Consider the following 25,685-nt stretch of genomic DNA (forward strand, 5'->3'; position numbering starts at 1 on the left):
AAGGACTGACCTCAGGAAAGTCACCATCTTCGCGGAATAGGAACCAAGGGCAACCACCTATATTAGGCAGAACAGGAGGCCCCCACGCTGCCGCCCGCAGGTTGGCCTCATCGGAAAGAGGAGGCCTCCACCGACCACAGACCCATCGACGAGATGTCCGTCGCCACCCCCAACCGAAGAAGGCCACCATCGTGAGCTGTCGGGGAGGATTGGCGCCGAAAGCCCGCAGACCACCGCCGAGCGCAGCTGCGCCGCCAGGGGTGTTGGAGCAGCCCCGCATGGAACACGCCGTGAAGGGAGCCACCAGCCACCGCCCGAGCCCACCTCCCCGCCGCCATGGCAGTTTACCGCGCCCAAGCACGGTGCGCCGCCGAAACCACCTTCCCGGGGCCGCCTCCCCGGCTTCCTCGCCAGAGCAGGCCGCGACGCCCTCAACCAGCCTCGCGGCTCACGCCGCCGCGCCCCAAGCGCCCGCCCTCACGCCGCGACGTGAGACGAGATCCCCGCCGCCCCACTACCGAGCGGACTTTGCCTGTCGGAGCACCCAGGCAGCAGCAGAGAGGAGGGAAGGCGGGAGGGAGGCGGCCGGCCTGGCGGGTAGGGTTTGCGCCGCCCGAGTCGCCCGTGCGGGGACGACGCAGCTGACGAACCAAGTTATATGCACAACAATTATCTATCTATCCATTTCTGCATAGTAGGCGTTGTGATTGTGTGGAGAAGACACGATGGTTTGGGCAGCTGGTTATGGACGCTATGCCAAATTTTGCATCTGGCAAATGTACACTGGCATTACTCCTCCTTAACTACACGAAATGAGAACCAACAGTTATCTTGGTGACCAGAGGCTCACTGTGGTGAAGTCATCCACCCGTGAGCCACATGGTGCGTGTTGCCAAATTAAATTGTGTACTATCTGCGTGAAAAATCGCCTGAGAGCTCTCATCTTCTAGTACATAATAAAGATCAGCTTAGCTAGGATCCGCTCCCCTTTAGCCCCGTCTTTTTATCTATACGAAACAGACGGGGTGGTAAGCCGAATGTTGAATTTGACTAAAAAACTCAAAATTCTACAAATTATAAAATATTATAAGACCTATAAAAAAAAGCGGTGCCTCCGCAGCTCCGTTGTGACGCCACAAAGCATGGCCGAGCGGACACGGTGGAGGCCTGGAGGGCACCAGCCGCGGATGCTTAAAAGAAAAGCAGTGCTGCATACTGGATTTGCGATCTCACCAAGAATTAGGTAAGCAGAAAGTTTCGCTAGCATAAACTAAGGTCGATTGCTGTGTGTGACGCATTAGCGCCCCAACTAGCTAGCACACCGTGGTTACTTACTTGCTTGGAGATTCCAAGGGGCGACGACCAGACCAAACTCTGCTGTCGACTTCAGTTCACAAAGACGAGGAAAACTAAATGGAAAAGAAAGCTGACCAGTAGCCGACCTGATTATGTTTCAAAATTAATGCGCGCCACATTTGTACCGGTCAAATCGAATGCTACACGCCTCCACCATCGCGAACGTATCCGTGGAATATGGCCGCCCAACGAATCACTCGCCCCTCTCAGCAAAGAAGAGGAGAGGAATGACCGAGATGCAATATCGGGTGGCTTTTGGGCTTTTCGGAAAGCCAAAAGAAAGCATGAGAAATGCCTCCTTGATTTTGAACCAAGTGATTTTGCCTCTTTCTTAGGTCATTTCCCACGGGCATACAAAAGGTTCGGTTTAATACTCCGGTCACTGGTACCAGAAAAAATCGCAAGAAATAGTTGAGCTTGATCAAAAGGGAGTATAAGATAGAATAGTAACGTGGAACCTTTTTGTTGGGTTATGATGTAAGGAAAGTGAAGCTTCACCAACAACACGTGGGACTCGCTCAATGGAAATCACACCTCCAAACCAATTTCAAGAACGATTTTGATGTGATCATGTACCCCTTGGAGTAATTAGTAACAGTTACGTGGAGTGATACTCCATCTGTTTTTATTTAGTACTTCTTGTTCTAGCCTTCTAGGTTTAATCAAAGTTAAACTTTGTAAAGCTCGATCAAATATTTAGAAAAATATCAACATCTATAATACAAAAAACTATGGTAATTGAATCTTCAAAAATGTATTTTCGCATTGTATGCTTTTGGTATTATTTATGTTAAATTTTTTCCTATATTTTTATTAAATTTTATAATATTTGACTTTAACTAAACTCAAAACGTATATAGTAAATAAAAACAAAGTAATTAGCACTAGTTAGTGCATTTATAGTTTCCTTAGTACTGTCACTCGCATTCCTTGATTGCCAAGAAGATCAATATTATTTTTCTTATCTTAAAATGGAAATTAAGAGAATTAATAGTGCTACACACAGTATCCACCTTTTATGTTAGTATATGAGATAATAGTATATGAGTATATTGTAAGTAATATATGTATCCCAAAGATAGTCTTGTAATACTGAATAACTAATCAATAGTATTATAACGTGCGCACGTGGCATATTTTGCTAGATATCACATAAGTTTGACTTCGACTAAAATCCAAAAATCATAGTAAATAAAAACAAGGTAATTCATGAACATTAGTAACTAATACATTTATAGTTTCCTTCGCATAGTCTAGCGCATTGATTGATTAGCAAGCATAGCTATATTTTTTCTGATCCTAAAGTGACAATTAAGAGAGTTATTAGTAGCTTCACACACTATTCACCAATTATGTTAGTCTACGAGATAATAATACTACCTCCTAATAAGGATTATAAATTTGTCGAAAGTGAAAACTTACTTAGTTTAATCAAATATAAAAAAAAATGTTAAATATTTGCAAGATGAATCAAATATATAAGGAAAATATATTTTACAATGAATCTACTAACATCGATTTGGTATATTAAATGTTCATATTTTTTCCTATAAAATTTGTCAAACTTAGAATTTGACTAAATTTAGATGCCTTATTCGTTGGAACAGTGTATATTGTAATTAATTAATATAGGTATACCAAGTTAATGTTATAATCAAAAATTGTTGATCAATATTATAACACGGGCACGTGTCACTTTTTTGTTAGCCTACCACATAACTTTGACTTTGCCTAACATAGGACCCATAGTAATAAAAATCAAGGAAGTCATTAACACTAATTAATGCATTTATAATTTCCTTTGTATAGTCTAGACCATTGATTGATTACCAAGCATAGCTACTACATATTTTTCTTATCCTAAAGTGGAATTAAAAAAATATTACTAGCTCCACACATTATCCACCTATTATGTTAGTCTACGATAAAATACTAGTACCTCCTTTCTGATGAATAAGGATTATAAGTTGTCAAAAGTGAAAACTTACTAGGTTTGATCAAATATAAAGAAGAAAATATTAATATCCACAAGATGAATCAAATATATTAAAAGTATATATATTACGATGAATCTATTAATATTGATTTGACATCATAAATGTTCATATTTTTTTCTAAAACATTGATCAAACTTAGGCTTTTGACTAAGGTTGGTCATAGTAGAGAGTAACTTAGACTAGTAACATATATCATGCAACTAGTGTAGGTTACTACCTTCATAGTTGGTAGTAACTTATATGTGATGTCATGCATTATATTATTTATTATATTGTAGACTCATCTTGTATTGATGTGGTGATGTTATGATAACATAGCTAGTTACCACCTCACTCTCTTTCTTCATTTATTAGCATGACATGTCACCAAAATACCTTGAGATGTGTGATATTACTAGCTATGTTACTCCCACTATGAGCAGTCTAAAGTTAGATACCTTATTCATTGTAACAGAGTAATATATTGTAGGTAATTAATATTGGTATCCCAAATTAATGTTATAATAAATAATTGTGTTGATCAATATTATAACGCGTGGCACCTTTTTTTGACTTCGCCTAACCTAGAACCTGGGGAAATAAAGACCAAGGGAGTCATTTACACCTAACCCATCACCTATAGTAATAAAAACGAAGGGAGTCATTAACACTAATTAGTGCATTTATATATAATCTAGAGCATTTATTGATACCAAGAAGAGCTACTCCCTCCGTTCCGGTATTCTAGTCTCCTAGTGAAAAACTATTTGTTCCAAAACACTCACGAAATAAGGCCCGTTTCAATTAATGGTCTAACTATTCACCTCCTAAATTTACTCCCAGCCGCACCAAATTCCCTCTCTCTTCTTTTTTTTAGGCTGTGTAAAACAGTTTCATTGCATGCATGCACATGTGAAAAGAGACTTCCAGTCTTGCATGGATCGCTGTAGCCCTGACCTGAGGCATTGTTCTCCTCACCGAACCTTCTTCTCTCACCTTGGTCACTACTTTCAGCTTGCACAAACGGCGAGCTTCCGATGCCATCTAAACAAATGTACACAATCATCTATACATGCATGAACGGAAATCATCTAGAACTACAACAGTCCACAATCATCTAAACAAGGAACAGGATAGGAAACGTGAATCGATCTAGCACATACCCATATTACCACCCATGCCGCTACTCCTACCGTGCTGGAAGAAGGCTGAAGAGGTGTCGATGCGGAAGCCGCCGCCAATATTCAATGGAGGGTCTGTGGTGACGATGCTGCTTGCCCGAGATAACTGCCGGCGACGGCTCAGTCCCACTCGCCACACGGCCTGAAGTGGCTCGCTTCCGCTCCGTTCGCTGTCCCTGCGCCGCTCCCGCTCGAAGTCCCTACGCCGCGCCCGCTCGAGGTCCCAGCCGTGGAGCCGCCGGAGAAGATGTTGTTGATCCCGCCGACGAGGGAGGAACCGTGCGGCCGCATTAGCCCGACGCGGCGCAGAGGGTTGTCCGGGGGAACAACGGACTGCAGGTTCCTCTGTCCGAGTGGCGGCGTGAAGGTTGCTGCCCGTAGACCAACTAAACGTAGTGGCGGAGGCCGCCGCGCGGAACTACTTTGGCCTGGCGCCATTGTTGGAAAGTGAGAGAGAGATGAGGTGAACTGGAATCGGCTGTTCCGATCGATGGACTACTTATGGAAGGAGTTGGACGCGGCTGGTTAAAATCAAACGCTAATTGCGCGCGCAGTTTAGAATTTTCGAGGGATCAGCGAAGAATAAATTGGGCGTGGCAGAGGAAAGTTTGGAGGGAGAAGGAAACTCGGAAGAATTTGGAAACTCATGTCCGAGAATTCTGGCGCGAGCTTACTTCTCTCTACCCGCGCGCATGCAGACTGAAAATTTGGGGTGGGCTAAATTGACGGATCGCATGCCCTCTTTAATAGCAGGTTTAGATGGAAATAAAAACGACCAATCAGAGTAAGTAAGGGAAGGGCCACTAATTTTCCACCTTGGTCACGCTGCAGTTTCTAGTAAGACCTGAATACCGGAACGGAGGGCCCTCCGTTCCGGTATTCTAGTCTCCTAGTGAAAAACTATTTGTTCCAAAACACTCACGAAATAAGGCCCGTTTCAATTAATGGTCTAACTATTCACCTCCTAAATTTACTCCCAGCCGCACCAAATTCCCTCTCTCTTCTTTTTTTTAGGCTGTGTAAAACAGTTTCATTGCATGCATGCACATGTGAAAAGAGACTTCCAGTCTTGCATGGATCGCTGTAGCCCTGACCTGAGGCATTGTTCTCCTCACCGAACCTTCTTCTCTCACCTTGGTCACTACTTTCAGCTTGCACAAACGGCGAGCTTCCGATGCCATCTAAACAAATGTACACAATCATCTATACATGCATGAACGGAAATCATCTAGAACTACAACAGTCCACAATCATCTAAACAAGGAACAGGATAGGAAACGTGAATCGATCTAGCACATACCCATATTACCACCCATGCCGCTACTCCTACCGTGCTGGAAGAAGGCTGAAGAGGTGTCGATGCGGAAGCCGCCGCCAATATTCAATGGAGGGTCTGTGGTGACGATGCTGCTTGCCCGAGATAACTGCCGGCGACGGCTCAGTCCCACTCGCCACACGGCCTGAAGTGGCTCGCTTCCGCTCCGTTCGCTGTCCCTGCGCCGCTCCCGCTCGAAGTCCCTACGCCGCGCCCGCTCGAGGTCCCAGCCGTGGAGCCGCCGGAGAAGATGTTGTTGATCCCGCCGACGAGGGAGGAACCGTGCGGCCGCATTAGCCCGACGCGGCGCAGAGGGTTGTCCGGGGGAACAACGGACTGCAGGTTCCTCTGTCCGAGTGGCGGCGTGAAGGTTGCTGCCCGTAGACCAACTAAACGTAGTGGCGGAGGCCGCCGCGCGGAACTACTTTGGCCTGGCGCCATTGTTGGAAAGTGAGAGAGAGATGAGGTGAACTGGAATCGGCTGTTCCGATCGATGGACTACTTATGGAAGGAGTTGGACGCGGCTGGTTAAAATCAAACGCTAATTGCGCGCGCAGTTTAGAATTTTCGAGGGATCAGCGAAGAATAAATTGGGCGTGGCAGAGGAAAGTTTGGAGGGAGAAGGAAACTCGGAAGAATTTGGAAACTCATGTCCGAGAATTCTGGCGCGAGCTTACTTCTCTCTACCCGCGCGCATGCAGACTGAAAATTTGGGGTGGGCTAAATTGACGGATCGCATGCCCTCTTTAATAGCAGGTTTAGATGGAAATAAAAACGACCAATCAGAGTAAGTAAGGGAAGGGCCACTAATTTTCCACCTTGGTCACGCTGCAGTTTCTAGTAAGACCTGAATACCGGAACGGAGGGAGTATATTTTTTCATATCCTAAAGTGGTAATTAAGAGAATTACTAGTAGTCCACACATTATCCACCTATTATGTTAGTCTATGAGATAATAGTATATTATAAGCAATACATGTATCCAAAAGTTTATCTTGTAATCAATAACCTTTGATAAAAATTATAAATGGGAATGTGACACCTTTTTGTTAACTTATCAGTTATCACGTAAGTTCGACTTCTACCGAACCCAAAATATGTAGTAAATAAAAACTAAGGGATTAATTAACGCTAACTATGCATTTGTAGTTTTCTTCGTATAGTGTAGCGCAATGATTGGCTACCAACCAGAATTATATACTTTACTAATGCGGCAATTAAGAGAATAATAGTAGCTCCACACATTAGCCACCTATTATGTTAGTATATGAGATAATAGTACATTGTAAGCATATATTGTAAGTAAACATAGGATCTCAAAGTTTATCTTATAATCAATACTGGTGATCAATATTATAAGGTGGGAATGTGGCACCTTTTTGTTGTCTTATCACGTAAGGACAATACGTGGGATGCCTAGGGCATTGCTTGATTATCAAGAAAAGCTATATTTTTATCCTGAAGTGTCAATTTAAGAAAATTAATAGTAGGACTAAAATACATATTATCCACCTATTATGTTATGAGATAATATTATGTTATAAGTAACATATGTACCTATACCACTGATCTATATAATCAAAAAATAATAGAATGTCACACACATGGTTTATGAGTTTTCCATGTTTCAAATTTATTTTGTTTTTGATGGTTTATGAAAAATACTATTTAAGAGACAACTTTTTTTGTCTAAGTGATGATCAGATTTTGGTCTAAAAAGGTACTAATTCGAAAATAGTTGACGACCCCTAAATATGTTGAAAGGCTTTCAATAAGAATAGAACTTTCATATCTCTTGTGATCCTTTAATCACTTTGAGTATATGTATAGTGATGGTAATGCTCATAACTCTATCCCTCAAAATCTACCAAGCTCTCTAATTTTGTTGTTTGGAGACAATTAATGGTTTTATCTCCCAAACCTTGATTCTATGAGAGATAGATCATGACGTTTTTGGGTGCTCTCGAGAAGTTGGAACGTAATGACTGAAAATGGAACGTAATGACTGGAAAAAGAACAAATTTGATCTTAAAATTCTGGAACACCTAACAAATAAGTCCAGACCGAGAACGGGCACCACGTCCGCCACAACACGTCTCCATCTCTCCCCCTCCCCCACTCTCGACCAGGAGCACGAATCAGCAGGTGCTGAGGATGCAGGAGCTCCATACGGAGAACAGCGGTACCGGAGAGAGGGGTAGCGAGCGGCTTCCCAGCCGGCTCGAGGATTGGAGGAGACTGTAGCCGAAAGAGATCGGGTTTCTCAGGCTGTGCTGGTGCGCATATGTCAACGCGACGGTGCGAACAATACAAATATGAGGCCACCCCTTGGCAGCGAACTCCAGCGCTGCCTGCTGCCTATGCGCTTGGCCGAGCACCTCCACCTCCGACCACACATGTTCGTCGACGGAGGATGTGGCGACTCAGCAAGAGAAACAGTGGTGTTTGGTGGTGGCTGGGCGGTGGAGCTGACCACTAGCCATAAATCATACCCATTATAAAAAGACATGTCCACCACAATCTCGAAGGAAACGGGGCTAACGGGAACACACGAGGAAGCTAAACGGGAACGGGAAAGGGTGCATCACCTTTGGAGAGGATGACACTTGATGGGAGAAACCCGAGCCTGCAACCTCGGGCAGAGAGCCATCATAGGTATCAGGCCTGGTACTAATAGATGGCAGGGTACGGGAGGAAAATTTTAAAGCCCCAACTAAATAAGGGAAATATAAGTTGGAGAGAATGAACCATACCCTAAATGTGAATCTCAAAGCAACATCAACCGTGATGATTGCAACCACCATGGAGACACAAAATAGAAAAGCTTTTCTCTCTCTATATATATATACTTAACATACCTAGTGATATATCTTAAGTGATTTTAAGGGTATAGAAGAGTTGATAGATTTTGAGAACCAAAATGAGATTTTTCACCAAGTCAAGGCCAAATTCTTGTTATTTTTCAGAGTGTGCACTTCCTATATAGACTAGGTGTATAGGAGTCTCCGAGATCTTATGGAGAATTCAAGAAATTTGTGAAGTGAAGAAGATGTCTACTTTGTGTGAAAATATATCAATAGTGATTGGACATGGCATGTGTGTCCTTCCTGAAGCAAATATAGGTATCTTTGGGTTTTCGTGACGTTGATGGTCTCTGGACTTGGCCTCGAAAACTTTCCAATAAGGACATATGATCGCTCTAGCGATACGAACGGTCGGGAACCACTCCTCACATTTATGATTCCCTTGCACTACCTCTTTACTTGGTGGAGTCTATTTTAAAAAAATGTTTTGTATAATTCATGTGTAGGTATTTACGAATCTAATGGTCCAAATTCTTAAACTCGGGCAACTTCCGTCGAGAAAAATTTAGTGCCTATTCAATATAGTTTTTATACTCAACTTATTAATGTTAACCATGGGTCATGATGAATCACAACTAGTTGTATTTTTTCTAACTTACACTATAGATGACATGCTTCAGTTTCTACGAAAAATGTTCATCATCTTCTTAATTTCTCAGTCTACAATGTATTGTACAAACTAATTAATTTAATAAACGATGTTACATGATCTTTATTCTTATGTGATTAAATGACATTATCAAGCTGCCAAATGCCATTACATTTTGATCATTGTAGCAACGCCATTGTATTGAAATTGATAAGAGGAAGAATAATATTTGAAAGATCATGTAAAATTCAGTTATAAATACAAATGTCGCAACAACCTAGTGAGTTACTAAATTTTGTTTGTGTTGATAGTGTTTCTTTACAATTTGATGTAGAAAAACTAGTCAAGGAAGTAGAGTACATATTTTGGTGAGAAAATGATAATATAGAAAACAAATAGGTATATATGCTGAATACGGTCCACAAAAATCTTAAAAACATTACTCGAGTTGACGGTTAACCCATCTTTTGCACACTTTGCATGCTCTAGTCTAGCCATAGCTTTTGATATTTCTTCAGTGAGTTTAAGAGTAGATAAGAGACCAATTTTGAACACAAAAGCAAGGGTATTCCACCATGGCAAGGATAACTGCTAGTTACTTTTGGAGGGTGTGCAGTTCCTATAAAGACCATTTGCCTAGGCGTCTCCGAGATTTTTTGGAGAACCTAAGAAGTCTGTGAAGGCCAAGAGATCCCCGTTTTTTGTGAAAAATTACCTATAGTATTTGGGCATTAAGGCATGTCTTTGCCGAAGAAAATCTGAGTCATGTGTGGTCTAAGGACTTGGCATCCAAAACTTTCCAACAAAGACATATGATTGTTCCAACTGTTAAACTTTTTTGGAACTATACGCCTTGACATTATGACTCCCTTGCGTTGTTTATTTACTTTCGCCAGTCTACTTTTCGAGCAATTTACTTTTGTAGAATTCCATGTGTAGGGTGTTTAGGCAGCCAGCAGCCTAACTTATTAAAATTGTGCAACTTCCACTAAGGAATTTTTAATTTTATGCTTGATTTTCAATGCTTACCATGGTGATGGCGAATCAAGGCTAGTTTTGTTTTTAACTTATAATTTTCCATGACATGCTTTGATTTCTACAGAACATGTTATTTGCATTCTTTATTTCTCACTCTGCAATGCATTGGACTAGCTAATAATAAAACACGATACCTCATGATCTTCGTTGTTGGGCGTCTTACATGACATTATTAAGAAGCCAAATTACATGAGTTCTTTTATCTGTGTAGCAGCATCACTATATTTAAATTGATAGAGGAAGAATCATAATTAAAATATCCCAAAAACATTCGTTATGAGTACAATTGAAGCAACAACCTAGTTATTTAGTAAAGTTGTGTTGTTTCAATATTTTTTCTTCAGATTAATAAGATATATGCCACTGCAATTATTTTGCATTTGAGAAATGCCACTAGCCCACTACAGTTTTTTGAAATATGCCATTCCCAATGGCATTTTTGGAAGACTGGGACTTGGCGTTTTTCGAAGAATCTTGAGAATTAATGTGGCATTTTTTGAAAGATGAAAATTTTAGCGGCATTTCTCGAATACACAATAATTGTAGTGGCATTCTCATTAATAAACTGATGTATAAAAAAGAAGTCATGGAAATGGGGTAAATTTTGCTAAGCTAATGATAAAATTGAAAATAATAGTTGGATAATTGAATTCACAACAATCTAAAAACAATACTAGTGAGTAGACAGTTATCGTTCCATGCGCCTTTATTACATATATCTTGTTAAAGCACATGCGTGATCACCAAAGCCGGATGCGGCTAGTGATGAGAATTGTTAAAATACCGTTATTACATCTAATGATCAGGAAACCGTTACATGTAATAAAACAAATGGAAATCAATGTGTGCAGGTGCGAGAGGTTAGGGTTTGTGGAGGGAGGAAAGGTAGTTTTGGAAGTAAGCAAACTCATGGTCTAGTCGAGATGGGGTCTCTACGCGTGCATCGTGAAGCTCGGGAACTAGAATTGAGTGCTATTCGCGGAGTTTACTCTCATAACATACACAAACATACATAGTTTTTTGAAATTCGGTGAGGTTTTGCCATTGAGTCCCCCCAAGCACAATTTTAGGGTTTCTTCAGATCAAAGAAATTTCATAATCCCTCCATGCCATAAAAGAAATCTTAAAGTTAGACAAATTTAAGACATCTTTCATAGGACGGAGGGAATAAGTTTTGGAGAATTTCACTCGTCCTGCAATCTATGATCCAAAATAATATGTTGTTCAACTTAGAATTCAAGTTTACATTGCCATTTTTATTGTAAACTTCCCATTTGTTCCTTTCATCATTTCCCAAAGTTTGGCAACAGGCAAAGCCGCCGTAGCATTGTCGCATTACATGTTATTATCGTGCGCACACAAAGCAGCCCTCACTACTTGCTAATATTACTATCATTTAGTCGAAATCAGGATAAGGGACAACTTCACAAAAGGAAAAGGAAAAAAAAAAGCATAAAAGTTGACAAGTCCGGGAAAGAAACGCTCCTCGCAATATCACCCACAATTGGGATATTTCTGATTACCAATTAATCACCTGCCGGTTTAACTGTGATTCACCATCCCGACATGTGTATCCGCCCTGCCCAATTATAGACCCAACTGAATCCATCGCCATCGGCACGCGCGCATCCTTGCTCGCCGCCTCACATAAAAGCCACCGGAGTAGAGAGGCTTTCCGCCGGTTGTCTGTCCGGGCTCACCCCAGCTTATCACACACAAGCTCTCTCTCTCTCTCTCTCTCTGCTTCCACGTCTCTTCTTCCCTGCCGCCTGACTGACTCTCTGTTCGTGCCGAGTGAAGCTGTTGATGCAAGTGAGCTTGGGTCAGCCATGGGTAGCGCTGACGACCACGACGAGTATGCCAAGCTCGTCCGGGGAATGAACCCGCCGAGGTGAGCAATCGATTTGCTCACTCTTTATTTTTTTGGTTTGTGAAGTTTTGTTTCTTGAAATCAATTTTGATTGATTCTGGATTCCATTTGTTGGTGTCTTTTCCTCCGCAAATCACCGAAGGAACCAAAATGATTTTTGCATCTGCTCTGGGCTTTGGAAATCCCCTGTTCCATCCTTTGCTCTGCCCCGGCCTGATGTTCTCGTGTTGTTGCTTGCAGGGTTGTGATCGACAACGATGCCTCCGACGACGCGACGGTCATCAGGGTGGACAGCGTCAACAGCCACGGCACGCTCCTCGCCGTCGTCCAGGTCATCGCCGACCTCAACCTCGTCATCCGCAAGGCCTACTTCTCCTCCGACGGAAACTGGTTCATGGATGGTGAGTGCACCCAATCGCCGTGACCTTATGAATTCTTTACCCCTCCGCCTCCGGCATAGCCAATCTCCACGGATTCTGACAATTTTCGGTTTCCCTTGATATCCGCAGTGTTTAATGTCACTGACCGTGATGGGCGAAAGATCCTTGACAAACCAACCATCTCCTACATCCAAACGGTAATTTCCCTTGCTAATTAATGGCCGATGGTTGAATACTAGTACCAAGAACGAGTTTTTGAGGATCGAATTCATGGCTGCAGACGCTGGAGGCGGAGGACTGCTACTACCCGGAGGTGCGCAACACGGTGGGCATCGTTCCGTCGGAGGAGTACACGTCCATCGAGCTTACGGGCACCGACCGCCCGGGCCTGCTGTCCGAGGTATGCGCGGTGCTTGCCGGGCTGAAGTGCGCGGTCCGGAGCGCCGAGCTGTGGACGCACAACACGCGCGTGGCCGCCGTCGTCCAGGTCACGGACGCAGCCACCAAGTCATCGGGCGGCGGCGCCATCGTAGACCACGCCCGCATCGCCGACATCAGCGGGCGGCTCGGCAACCTGCTGCGCGGGCAGCACGGCGTGCGCGCCGCGGAAGCCGCGGCGAGCCTGACGCACAAGGAGCGCCGCCTGCACCAAATGATGTTCGAGGACCGGGACTACAGCGCCGCCGGGGCCGGGCGGCCGGACCCGCGGACGGAGGTCTCCGTGACGCACTGCGCCGAGCGCGGGTACACCGTCGTGGTGGTCCGGTGCCGGGACCGGCCCAAGCTGCTGTTCGACACCGTCTGCACCATCACCGACATGGGGTACGTCGTCCATCACGGCACCGTCAGCACCGAGCACGGCGACGGCGCCTACCAGGAGTACTACATCCGCCACCTCGACGGCCACCCGGTCAGCTCCGACGCCGAGCGCCGGCGCGTCGTCGAGTGCCTCGAGGCCGCCGTCGAGCGCCGCACCGCCGACGGGCTGGAGCTGGAGGTCCGCACCGACGACCGCGCCGGGCTGCTCTCCGACATCACCCGCATCTTCCGGGAGAACGGGCTCACCATCCGCCGCGCCGAGATATCGTCGGAGGGAGGGGAGGCCGTCGACACCTTCTACCTGTCGGACCCGCAGGGCCACCCCGTGGAGCCCAAGACGATCGAGACCATCCGTGCGCAGATCGGCGAAGCCACGCTAAGAGTGAAGAACAACCCGTTCGTCGACGACGGCGGATCATCGTCCGACGTTGCCGCTGGGTCGACGGCGTTCCTCTTCGGGAACCTCTTCAAATTCTACCGCCCCTTCCAGAGCTTCGGCCTCATCAAGCTCTACTAGGAGACCATGTCATATATAGGATACAGATTTCAGTGTAAATATTAGTACAGTCCTCCCTGTCACAGGAGAAGATGATGACGATGATCAAGCTAGTCTGGGTGTAGATAGGTCATTGCAGACAGAGTAGTGGTACAAGCTAGCTCAGAAAAGAAATTGGTAGATCAGCTCGGTAAGGATAGCATCATAGCAACTAGCTTAGGTTGGGTATACTGGAATTGGGTTTGTTCTATATTCTCTGTAAATACTCATCTTGTACATATCTTCTTGCTGAAAAAATGGATGAATGGAGAAAACTTGTAAATACTTGTAGTAGCATCTTCAGTTTTATGTTTTGCAAATAAATTGTGTACTCCCTTCGTCCCACGAAGATTGTCTCAGATTTATCAAAACTACGTTCAAATCTTAACAAATTTCAGACAGCATTCATTGAACGGAGGGAGTATTTACTAGTAGTATACGGGAGTAGATGCAGATGGCTGAACTGCACTCATGCACCCCTGGTCTGTGTGTTGCCCGAGCGAATTGTACATCAATTTCGCACCACCATGAGTCAGAACATGAAAACTCTCCAGATGCTGACGACCATATAAGAACCCACATATAAGAGGTTGTTGTTAAGTAAGTTTGCAACACAGTTAAGCAGAGACAATCCGAAGAAATAATCGTTGGAATAGAATTGGTTCTGCAGGACAAAATGACAAATACAAAATTACAGGTGAAGCATAAAATAGTTATGTGAAAAGAAATTACTACTGGCACACTTCAAAAACCAAAAAAAAAAAATACTACTGGAAAGAAATGTTGACTGTAAGGAATAGAAAACAACTTATAGTCCCCCATCCCAGTTTGCATAGGGCCCTCGTATTTCTTCATTTGAGTTTCACCATCAATTAGATCAAGACTCAAGAGCATATGAGTTATGTGTCATACAATTTATACCGCAGTGGTAAATTTGTTCAAATACAAGTCAAACATTATAATTTCTTTTTTGCTATACCGCTTTTCGTTGATCAAATTACTGACCAAACTCGGACCTCACACTGTGTGGGCGTCGTGTAAATCAGAACGAGGGAGTATCAAATCGAACCCCGATATGTTATTTGTTCATTGATAAGAAGCCTACTATCTTCAGCGGTGGCTCCCTAGAAGGCCAATTTTCTATATGAGGAACTATCTTGTCGATTTGTTTACTGATAAGAAGCCTGCCTCTGGCAAGCTTCAAAGTATTTTCTTAGAGTAAGTTTTAGAGGTATCTTTGGCTTGCTAAAGAACTAGAGCATGGCGCGGTTTGTCCCCTTGAAAAAAATCTTTCTGTAAAGCGAGGACACCAAAAATTACCTAGAGGGGCTCAAGGGCCCAGGAAACCGAGCCCAATTCCACGATGGGGGTTGATATCTTCAATTTCATGCAATAACAGATCTCACTGGGCCAGCTCTTCAGGACCAATAGAGCGGCGGAAGGCCAACTGCCAGCCCGTCACAGAGAAGGCGAGAAATCAGAATGCTGGGTTTGTCTCCAAAAATCAACTCAATGCCACCACACGACATTTCAATCTGATAATGAGGGAGATCAACTAATCTGATCATACATTCCGCTAAAAAAACTAATCTGATCATACACACGAAAGAAAAAACATGCAAGGAAAATCCATTATTTGGATCAAAAGTTCGTCAATCAAGGAGATGAGCTGATGATCTGACCATTGGGAACCAATCGCATGGCACATGCTTCCATTTTCAGATTTGCAGGCTTCCATTGAAAAATGGATGAATGGAGAAAACGTGTAAATACTTGTAGTAGCATCTTCACTTTTATGTTCTGCAAGGAAGTTGTCTATTTACTCTTCAGGTTCAGATGCAGATGCAGATGGCTGAACTGCACTCAAGCGCGGCGTGGTCTGTCTTATCGCCCGCGCCAACTGTGCACCCATTTCGCTCCTGTGTGAGTCGAACATGAAAACTCTCCAAATGCTGACTAGGATATTAAGAACCCATAATAAGAGGTTGTTAAGTAAGTTCTAATTTGTCGAGGATGTATCCTTGAAAAAAGGGCATCGACGGGAACGCAACTCGTTGTGGCCTCACTTGATCGTGTATAAAAACATTCGCCGTGCCGTGCAAGCGTTCGGTCTGGAGAATGCCCAAGATTTAGATGGAGACAGCTCCTGTGCGAGTGAGAAGACGATGTGAGATGGAGCTCGCGATTTGACCATTTGGAACCCAATCGCACGACACAGGTCTCATTTTTAAGATTTGCACACATAGCATGTGAAAACTCAACCCATCTCAGTTCTTCCCAACTTAGGTGCCATTCATTTTTACTAGATTTAAATGTGCGCCTTGGCGCACGATCCCGTGAAACTTATACCAATATCTATTTCGTATATAATGGTGATTAAAGTAGCTGCCAATATGATAATTCATTTCTTATAAATTTTAAGCACACCTAGAACCCAAACAGAATATGAGAGGTAGTAAAAGCTACAAAGAACTAAAAATGAGAGCGGAGCAGACAGGTAGTAAACCATGAATATACACATGGCTCTTTGCACAACCCAGAAGCATCAGACACTTGATTCGTAGCACAATACCATAGCAAAAGAGAGGAACATAACTCTAATTTCCCACGGCACGTAGATAGCAGGAAGAAAACAGCTATTGGTGACATATGCTACCTATTAGGCAACTCTCCTGAAAAGCAAATCACGTAACAATCAATGATAAGTCCAACCAAATGGTAAGTAACACAGACTTGACATCATTTTCACATGAAAGGCGGGAACTCACCTAACAGGGAATTAAGTGATGTTTTTCTTGCCATCTGCATTGGTCACGTCTTCTACAGGGTTTGTTCCATATCTGCATGTATATCTTTTGTCAATTCATGTTGAACATATGCAAAAGTGATCAGTGAAGAATGACCCACTTTTTATCACTTAGCATATATAGGCAAATGTTCGGCAGCTATTTCTGGGACAACTGGTGTATCCTTGCCAAATATGTTGTCCGCCAGCTGAACTGCATGTCCATTGGCTTCACTGTTACGAACCGAAGGCACCGTAACATGTAAAACATGACCTGGAGAGAAAGGAAGATAAATATAATTAATCAGAACATCTCAAGAAGAATGAAAAGCAATGTGTTAGGAAGCAATGTTAACACCACCTTTAAACCTAGAACAGTTTGAATCAATGATCAGGCTGCGATCTTTTCGATTAGCTACAGCGTGGGCAGGGGAAAGGAGCGGCAACAAAAGTCTTCCTTCTCGAAAACAAACACAACAATGGACGGCATGTAAAAAAATAGTAGTCGAAGATAGCGAAAAATAATATGGAAGAGTACAAGGAGATATACTCCTTCGTCTAAGCCAAAGAAGCCTAGGATGTTGCATAGGTACAAAGAGGGGTCCACACGCATGCTCATCATCAGCCTCCATGGTACTGTAATCATAGTGTGGATGAGTGAAAAAACAGTTAATATCAAAGCATTTCCCCTTGGTATGCCAAATCAGCAGACTATACAGACCAACTACATATTAGTGGAGCCCCCATCATCGACTACATGGATGAAAAGATCCATGATTAGGTTTTCAAGTAGCATGATAGTTATATGCCACAAATCCTTTGCTTCCTTGTTCCATGAACGCTTTCTGAAATTGATGGTTATATGCCACAAATCATGGTACGGTACATGTACCCTTTTTATTATTTGTTTTATGAACTTATGCACCTTTTCAACTATGGTATGACACCTAAAGGATGTATCCATCTTAGTAACTAATTTGATTCATAAAGATAAATACCTTGAAAAATTAGTTAAGTAAAAAATGAATGTATGATAGAATAGTCAAAGCATGACCGGGTAACATAAATCCAAAATCTAACATGGGGAAAAAATCAAAATCATCTGAAAAGGCTACATCATGTAAGCTCCAATTCAATGATGCGGTCCAGGATGATGGAAATTCTTTATTTGATTTTAGCGAACTGTGTAAGAGGGAATATTAAATGAAAATGTAGCCTCAACATACTATGGGGCAGAGCATTGAACGAGTGAATCACAACGAATTATATCTAATACTCAATCAACGGCCAACACCATCTAGTTTAACTAATATTTTCAAATGATGGGGCAAATCAATACGACAATACATGCAGGAGAAAAAAATACCTAGTTATTCTTGAAAATAAGCATGTTGCAAAAGCATAAATGATACAAATCGTTCGACTATACAAGGATTGTTACCTTGCAGATCGTGGTATGTCCTCCCTTGCCCTTCCTCTACCCAACTCTCCTTCTGTCTCGGTCTCTCCTCACAAATCACAATCCCTGTCGGCCTACCAATAAGGTAACACCATGACATCAAACAGGAAAATTTCTCAAATGTGATGATACATAGAGAAAAGGAACAGTACCTGCTCAAGTGCCGATGCAAGATATCGTGAACACCTTACAAAGAGTGCAGATTAGAAGTTGTTGCTGATAAAATAAGCATTCAACATTTTTCCAAATATTATGAACTTAGCAGTAACTCGGTTACATTTAAAATACTACCACTAACAGATAAAAATTAAGTAGACCTCTGATAAGGCAGAAACTTTTCTTTAATCAAAAGAATTTCCTTGTGCCAAGTTCAGTTCAGAATGGACAGACTTATCTATTTCTACCAGAACAAAAATAGCCAAGAATATCTAGAATTGTCTGCATAATTCTGGACATGCGTGTCTAATACTTCACCAATAGCAGGTTTTATATGTGTCGTCTTCCAAATTAAGTAAATTTCATGGAAGGAGAAGGTGTAGCTATCATGAGAGAGATGGGATGTATCGAGGTTCTAAAATCGTAAAAATATCACAGTGAATTTCCTAAACCTTGCAAGTCAAGACCACATGGCTAAGAAGATATCATCATTGTCCTACAGTAGTATCATGGGCAACATGAAGTGGTACAACTACAACAGAAAGACTCAAAAAGAATTCAACGGATAAAATACTTGGCATAGAAAGTACATTAGGACATGAAACAAGCCTGTCTTCATGAAGTGCTACAACTACAACAGAAAGACTCAAAATGAATTCAGCGGGTAAAATACTTGGCATAGAAAGTACATTAGGACATGAAACAAGCCTGTCTTCATGAATTCCTATTTGATTCAATCAGATCATGTCCATGAAATTTGCATGTCTTAATTATCTCAAAACAGCCAGGCATTTTTTTATTAAATGAGGGAGTGATTCATCAACCAAAATTAGTAATGCCTAGCTGTTCTGAAACAGAAAAGGCAAACAATCTGCACGCCCTCAGGCTCTTGTAGTGTGACATGGTATTCAGCACAAACATCATCCAAGAAATGAACTCCTTGATGCGCATGAATTTTCTAATGCAAGCATCATCCAAACAATGTATAAACATAAACTGTACTATGTTATTAGCATCATAATGTACTTTTTTTTAGATGAACCCAAGCTAGATGCCTCAATTTATTCAAATAAATTCACGATGAACAACTCTCCATGTTTTAGAGTTGCTAACATCTTATGAACAAAAGTTCATTTTCTTAGCCTGAAAACTTCATATCTAAAATTGTATTGTGTATGGAGTTAGCTTTTAAATAAATGGCATCAACGATAATAGTACCTGGAACAGAAACAGGAACCTCACTGCTCCGAGAAATAGGTACCATATATAGCTCTTTTAATAGTTTTAGATCTGGAACAACTCTTCTAATAGTTTCAGGCCTAGGTCTAATCATAAAATTATACTCAAAAATCAAACCCATAAGAGAATTAAGACCATCCTGATACCATATGGCTGGGTTCATACCATCAAGGCAAGGCAACATGGACAAGAAAAGCAAGGCACACAAATAGTGGAGCTACCTTAGAATCGAGGGCTCGCATAGTCGACCGGGCTTGACTGGGTATTATCTCCATTATGAGGACCCTAAGGCCACTATTTTCGTTCAAAATTCCGATGCTTGCGTAATCTGACACCACATAACACCCAAAATAATACGGGCGAAAACGCTTATGTGCTTCATTTTCAATAAAAAGAAGATGGAGCTGGGGAGCGCTCCCTGTTAGTCTAAAAAAAATACGGGCGTATTATCATTCAACATCTTACATTGTCCAGAATGTACCCAAATTTTTCCAGCCGGTGGTGAAGTATTTGTTGTAACAGGTCCTATGCCCATATGTGACCCTGAAATTAAATCACACTCAAGTTAAAAAGTTGATCAATTAACTAATGCAAGAATCGGGGAACAAATTAATTTCACAGATTAACCAACTAAAGCACAATTAAGTTGCACTCTCCAGGTTTCTATTTTCAACAAACCCGTAAGCGAGTATCCAACAGGTGCATCAGTCAGATGTCATTGTAACCTAGGATCCACTAATTGAGTGCATGTACTACCTTACCGACACGGATGCGAATTCCTTTCTAGTTCGTACTCATGTTGTATATGCAATATAGGGATTACTGGTAGCTTTATTAGAATACCAGAGATGCAGAACAGGTGACCAATAATTTGGTGTTCAGGTGTAGTGTCATCAGAATCCGCATAATCATCATCACTTGACCCATATCTGCTAGGGACTTGCTTGAACCCTGATAAACAATAGTAAATTAGGAGGCAGACAATAATCAAATGGATCTGGAGCAAGCAAGGTAATAGCCCAGACCATCAAACAATATGGGTCATAACATCAGTTAATGATATATATTGAGATGAACGAGAATGCACCATAATATCAGGTAGAACTATCGATTAAATTTGGTCAGTATTACCAGCTACATAATATGCAGAAAAACATCAGACGTGCACACAGGTGCAAGTGGTATTTGGTTTCATCATAGTGACGATATAAGAAGACAATGAGAAGTACTGCAGATATCCAAATCCAAAGAAAATTGCAGAATATGCAAATGGTCAGCCAGCCCATCATTTCAAGCAATCTGAGAGTATTTCTCCCAGAAAGTAGGCACAAAATCAGTGCTATTTGCATCAACTTAATCAATGAAAAAGAGACATATAATTGTTTGACACGAGAAAAACGTACGGACGACTCCCGCGAGTAGGGCGGAAGGGCGTCGTTCTCTCACGCGCACCGGGGATCGGTAAAAGAAAAAGATGCGGGCGTGCCAGTGTATAAGTATACACAAAGAAACAAAAGAGATGCGGGAACAGTATTTCATTAATCATATAAATAACAAATACAATTCCCATGTGTGTACGCTCCGTGGCCTACTAGCGCGGCCAGCCTGACTAGAGCGATTGCAGTCTCCTGATTCCCCGGGCCTCGGAAGGCTCCCGGTTAATTACTCCCGCGGGTTACGCCGCGAGACACTTCCGATTAAGCCGTGTGGTCGTCTTCGTCGTCTTCGCTTCACGTTCTGCATGCATGATGGTGGTGAATATGTGTGTGGGCAGCGGCAGAGCCCGTGTCCTCGTCGGTACACGCGCCGCTGTAAGCGTGGCCTGTGCTGCGGCCTCGCCCGCCCTTGCCGTCGCGCCTCGTCGGTCTTGAGCGGCGATGATGATTGTTGTTGAAGTAGCATGATGCAGTCCATTTAGCTAGGACATCTTGACGACTTAGCGGCATCGTCGGGGTGCATAAGGGGTATGCCTCGCGGGAGTAAATTATCGGGAGACCGGCGTCGGTGTAAAACCAACACAAGCTCATGTCGGCATGGCCGGTGTGGTCGGCGTCTTGGGCCTGACGCCAAGTTCATGGCCGTCGACGTAGTCAAAGACGCCATCTCACGGGCTCGCGGAGAAGTGTTGTGGAAGATGTTTTCACGACTAGGAAGGTTCGTCCGCATGGAGCCACGTCGGTGTGGCTAGCGAACGCCCGCCTAGAATAACTCTCAGGTTGGTGGTGATTTGGTTGGTATGGCGCCTTGCTCGAAACCTCATCGAGGGGTCGTGGAGTAGTTGAGAGTGCCAAGAGCGCGCGCTCCTTTGGTCTCATGTACGTTCGTGGATACATGATGTATTTAACATCAGTACATGGTAGCAACTCCTGCCGGTAGGTAGGCCACGGATGAGCGAGGCGCTCGAGCTGCGGGATGGCATGGAGTTCATTCTCTCCAGCTTTTGGTGGGTCTTGACCGCATACGACACCATGAGTCGTGCCGAGCTCCCGACGGTGTGGCGGCCACGAGAGTCACGCCAAGTCCAGTGCATCCATGGCCGGACTGCGCGCCGGCAACACCTCGACGCCGACAAGCTCCACACCAGAAGAGGCCTCGGCGAGCTGTACACCGAAGTCCACGATGCCATCGTCTTCAGGCCTGCTGGTGGAGACGTCGCGTGCTAGCAGCAGCTCGACGTTGACAGGAGTGTCCAAGATTAGGACCGCGTGGTTCATGAGCGCATGTACTAGTTGAGGTTGCACCTCTGGCGCATATATGCACGTAGAGCCCCTCCCTGATACGTAGGTGTATTTATCCGTTTGATGAAGTGAGTTTGCTCTAGTCTAGTTTAGGAACTAGCTAGCTACACTCGTTGCTTCACGCGCGCGGGCAGCCCTAACACGAACGCCTTCATCGCGCCTCGCGGGTGTCATGGAAAGGACGCCGCGCTGCACGCCGACAGCCTTGGCGCAGACATTGTCGCCTCGCAGCATGGTGAAGACGGCGTTGCGCTGCACGCCGGCAGCCTTGACACGGACTCGTTGTCGTCGCGCTTGGAGGCTGTGGTGGAGGTGGCGCCACGATACACGCGGGCGGCCTCGTTGCGGACGTCGTTCTCGCCTCGTGGGCATCATGGAGAGGGCGCCGCACTGTATGTCGGCAGCCTCCTCATGGGCGTCACCATCGCGCCTCACAGGTGGTGGAGATGGCGCCGCGCGCCAGCAGCCCCGACACGGATGTCGTCGCTGCGCCCCGCGGGTGGTGGAGATGTCGTCATCACGGCTTGTGGGTGTGTTGATGGCGCCATGATACACGCCGGTGGCCTCATCACGGACGTCCGTCGCGGCTCGCGGGAGTGGTGTTTATGGCGCCGTGCTACACGCCGACAGCCTTGTCGTGGACGTCATCGTCGAGGCTCGTCGGTGCCATGGAGATGGCGCCGCGATGCATGCCAGCAGCCTCGCCAAGGTCGGCGTCGTCCTCGCCATGGCGGATGGCGCCGGACTGTACACCGGCAGCCCCGACGTTGTCGTTGGTGGCATGGTGTAGAGTTGAAGATGGCGTCGCGCTGCACGACGGCCGCCTCATCAAGGTTGTCGTCATCGCGCCTCACGGGTGATGAAGATGGCGCCGTGCTGCAGCCGGCAGCCTCGTCACGGACGTCGTCGTCGCGCTTCACGGGTGGTGAAGATGGCACCGCGCTGCACGCCGGCGGCCTCATCAAGGACGTCACCGCCGCGTCTCATGGGCGGTGAAGATGTCGTTGGGCTACGCGATGTCGTTCCTTGGACGTCGCTTGCGGAGTTGGAGATGACACCGAGCTACACGCCAGCAGCCCCTACACGGATGTCGTCGCCGCGCTGAATGCCGGCAGCCTCGCCAACGACGTCGTCGCAACGTCTCGTGGTGTGGTGAAGATGGTGCCACGCTGCACGCCGGCAGCCTCGGTGTGGACTCGTCATCGTCGGCGCGCCTCGCGGGTGGTGGAGATGGTGCCACACTGCATGCCGGCAGCCTCGGTGCGGACTCGTCGTCGTCGACGCGCCCCGCGGGTGGTGGAGATGGCGCCGGGCTGCATGCCTGCAGCCTTGGCACGGACTCGTCATCATCGCGCCTCGCGGGTGGTTGAGATGGCGCCGCGCTGCATGCCGGCCGCCTCATCAAGGACGTCACCGCCGCGTCTCATGGGCGGTAAAGATGTCGCCGTGCCTCACGGGTGATGAAGATGGCGCCGCGCAGCACGCCGGCAGCCCCGTCACGAGCGTCATTGTCGTTGCGGCAGATGGCGTTGATGGCGTCGAGCAGCAGCCGGCTGCTTCGTCGCGGGCGTCGTTGTCGCTGCGACGGATAGCGCCGGGTTGAGCCGGCAGCTCCGGCGCTTGTACTTCGTTGTCGTCCGCGGATGAGGGCGAGTGACACCGGTCGGCGAGTATGCTGCATGGTGTGGAACGAGAAACTACTTTCCATACCTTTTGTAGGTGCCCATCGGCGGTGGCGCTCTGGGAGGCCATGAGGGAGAAGTGGAACATACCGGCGCTAAAGGAGGTGAAGAACACGGGGACGGAATGGCTTCTGCACATGCTGGACAATCGTGATGACACGACGCGAGCCATGATCCTCATGACTTTCTGGAGGATATGGCATGTACGCAACGAAATTGTCCACCTCAAGCCGGCGCCTAGCATTGAGAGCTCAAGGCGGTTTCTCTGCAGTTATATGGAGTCACTACTGGGGATCAAACAATTTCCACAAGCTGACGTTATAAAGGGGAAGATGGTGGTGCAATATCCTGGGGACAAGCAAGGTGCATACCAACAAAGGAAGAAGCAGAGAGATGAAACATTCATGAGATGGCAAGCTCCGTCCCCTGGTTGGGTCAAGCTCAATGTCGATGGCTCGTACATGCAGGCGGAAGGAGTTGGAGGCGCGGGGATGGTGTTGCGAAACTCTGAAGGTGAAATCATTTTCTCTTCCTGCCGTTACCTGAACACTTGTTCATGTGCGCTGGAAGCTGAACTAGCAGCTGTGATGGAGGGTATAGCTTTGGCGAAGCAGTGGTCTAATCTACCGGTGATTGTCGAAACGGATGCGTCCGAAGTGGTCAGATTGGTGTCATCTGGAGAGGGAGATAGATCTTCTTTGTCTGCCCTAGTTGGAGAAATCAAGCTTCTGATCAGGGAGTCCGTGGATGTGAAGTTAGTTCAGATTAAGCGGGAGCAAAATTTAGTTAGCCACGCTTTAGCTGCTGTTGGGCGCACTTCGATGCGTTCTGAGGTCTGGCTAAGGTCAGGACCAGAAAACATTCCGATGCTTTGTCGGCGAGATTGTAATTCCATGGTTTAATCAATATATATCTCTTTCACAAAAAAAAAAAAAGAGTATGCTGCATGGAGAGGGAGAGTTAACCATAATTCTCACCGTTTAGGAACGCCGGGGTCCTCGTGTCCATGGCCTTCTCCTTGCTCGAGAGCTGCCTCCGGCTGGGCGTCTTCAGGGGCGAGCGCTGTGCGCGAGTCTGGCCTCCGAGGTGTCTTGTGCGTCTCTGCCCTGGTACGTACGATGGCCTTCTTCCTTTCTCCTCCCCGAGATCTCCTGGTGGTTCTCCTGCTGCCTCTTTTTATAGGCAACGGGCGCAGCCGGGTGGATGACGATGGGCTGCCCATTTTTCGGAACTTGTTTTGCTGATACTTATCTCGTTGACATACACGTACGCACACGCTAAATCTTTCACGACAAACGCGGCCGGCCAAACCTGGCGGTGCCAGTACGATGCTCATCCGGCCATCTAGATAGATCAATATATATTGGCCAAAATATCTTTTAGCTGAGACAAACTAATCCGGGTATATTTGTCCCATGCGCTATGCACAAGCCGACCGACGTATGTACGTGTACGTACGTATACTCATCAACTTAGGCGCTTGTGTATGTTATAGCTGCCTGGACGTGGTCCATGTTCATGTAGGGCTGATGGCTCGACTGATTTACTAGCTCCATGTATCAGTCTAATGATCAGCTCCATACATGATACATGTACACATCTTGCTTGCTTAGAGCAAGTTTACCTTACGCATGAGTCAGTATGCTAATGTACTAAATCTTATTTTCTTTTCTTTCTTTATGCCAATTTGCTAAGCTGTAAAA

At 45.1% G+C, this 25,685-nt stretch overlaps 2 protein-coding genes and 1 long non-coding RNA gene across 6 annotated transcripts; 2 read left to right on the top strand and 1 right to left on the bottom strand.

The window, feature by feature from the left end:
* Positions 1 to 11,980: 11,980 nt before the first annotated feature.
* Positions 11,981 to 14,208, top strand: LOC127318388 (ACT domain-containing protein ACR6). Its single transcript, XM_051348872.2, has 4 exons — positions 11,981 to 12,210; positions 12,430 to 12,590; positions 12,699 to 12,766; positions 12,850 to 14,208. The coding sequence occupies exons 1-4, from the start codon at positions 12,149 to 12,151 to the stop codon at positions 13,903 to 13,905; spliced, it is 1,347 nt and encodes a 448-aa protein (XP_051204832.1). The 5' UTR covers positions 11,981 to 12,148; the 3' UTR covers positions 13,906 to 14,208.
* A 2,148-nt stretch (positions 14,209 to 16,356) lies between these two features.
* On the bottom strand, positions 16,357 to 23,985 carry LOC127318392 (uncharacterized). 4 transcript variants are annotated; one of them, XR_007861843.1, is made up of 8 exons: positions 20,406 to 23,985; positions 19,728 to 20,105; positions 19,542 to 19,613; positions 18,150 to 19,466; positions 17,259 to 17,344; positions 17,070 to 17,165; positions 16,692 to 16,982; positions 16,357 to 16,595 (listed from the first exon to the last, which is right to left on the bottom strand). It is a non-coding gene; the product is annotated as an uncharacterized lncRNA (long non-coding RNA). The 4 variants fall into 4 exon arrangements; XR_011752276.1 differs by having other exon boundaries at positions 19,542 to 19,648; XR_011752275.1 differs by having other exon boundaries at positions 18,150 to 18,241; positions 18,320 to 19,466; positions 19,542 to 20,105.
* Positions 23,986 to 24,050: 65 nt separating this feature from the next.
* Positions 24,051 to 24,884, top strand: LOC139835707 (uncharacterized). Its single transcript, XM_071825571.1, has one exon. It carries the CDS (start codon positions 24,051 to 24,053, stop codon positions 24,882 to 24,884), a length of 834 nt encoding a protein of 277 aa, XP_071681672.1.
* Positions 24,885 to 25,685: the final 801 nt, after the last annotated feature.

Source organism: Lolium perenne, chromosome 2, assembly GCF_019359855.2.
Source record: "Lolium perenne isolate Kyuss_39 chromosome 2, Kyuss_2.0, whole genome shotgun sequence".
Classification (NCBI taxonomy): Eukaryota; Viridiplantae; Streptophyta; class Magnoliopsida; order Poales; family Poaceae; genus Lolium; species Lolium perenne.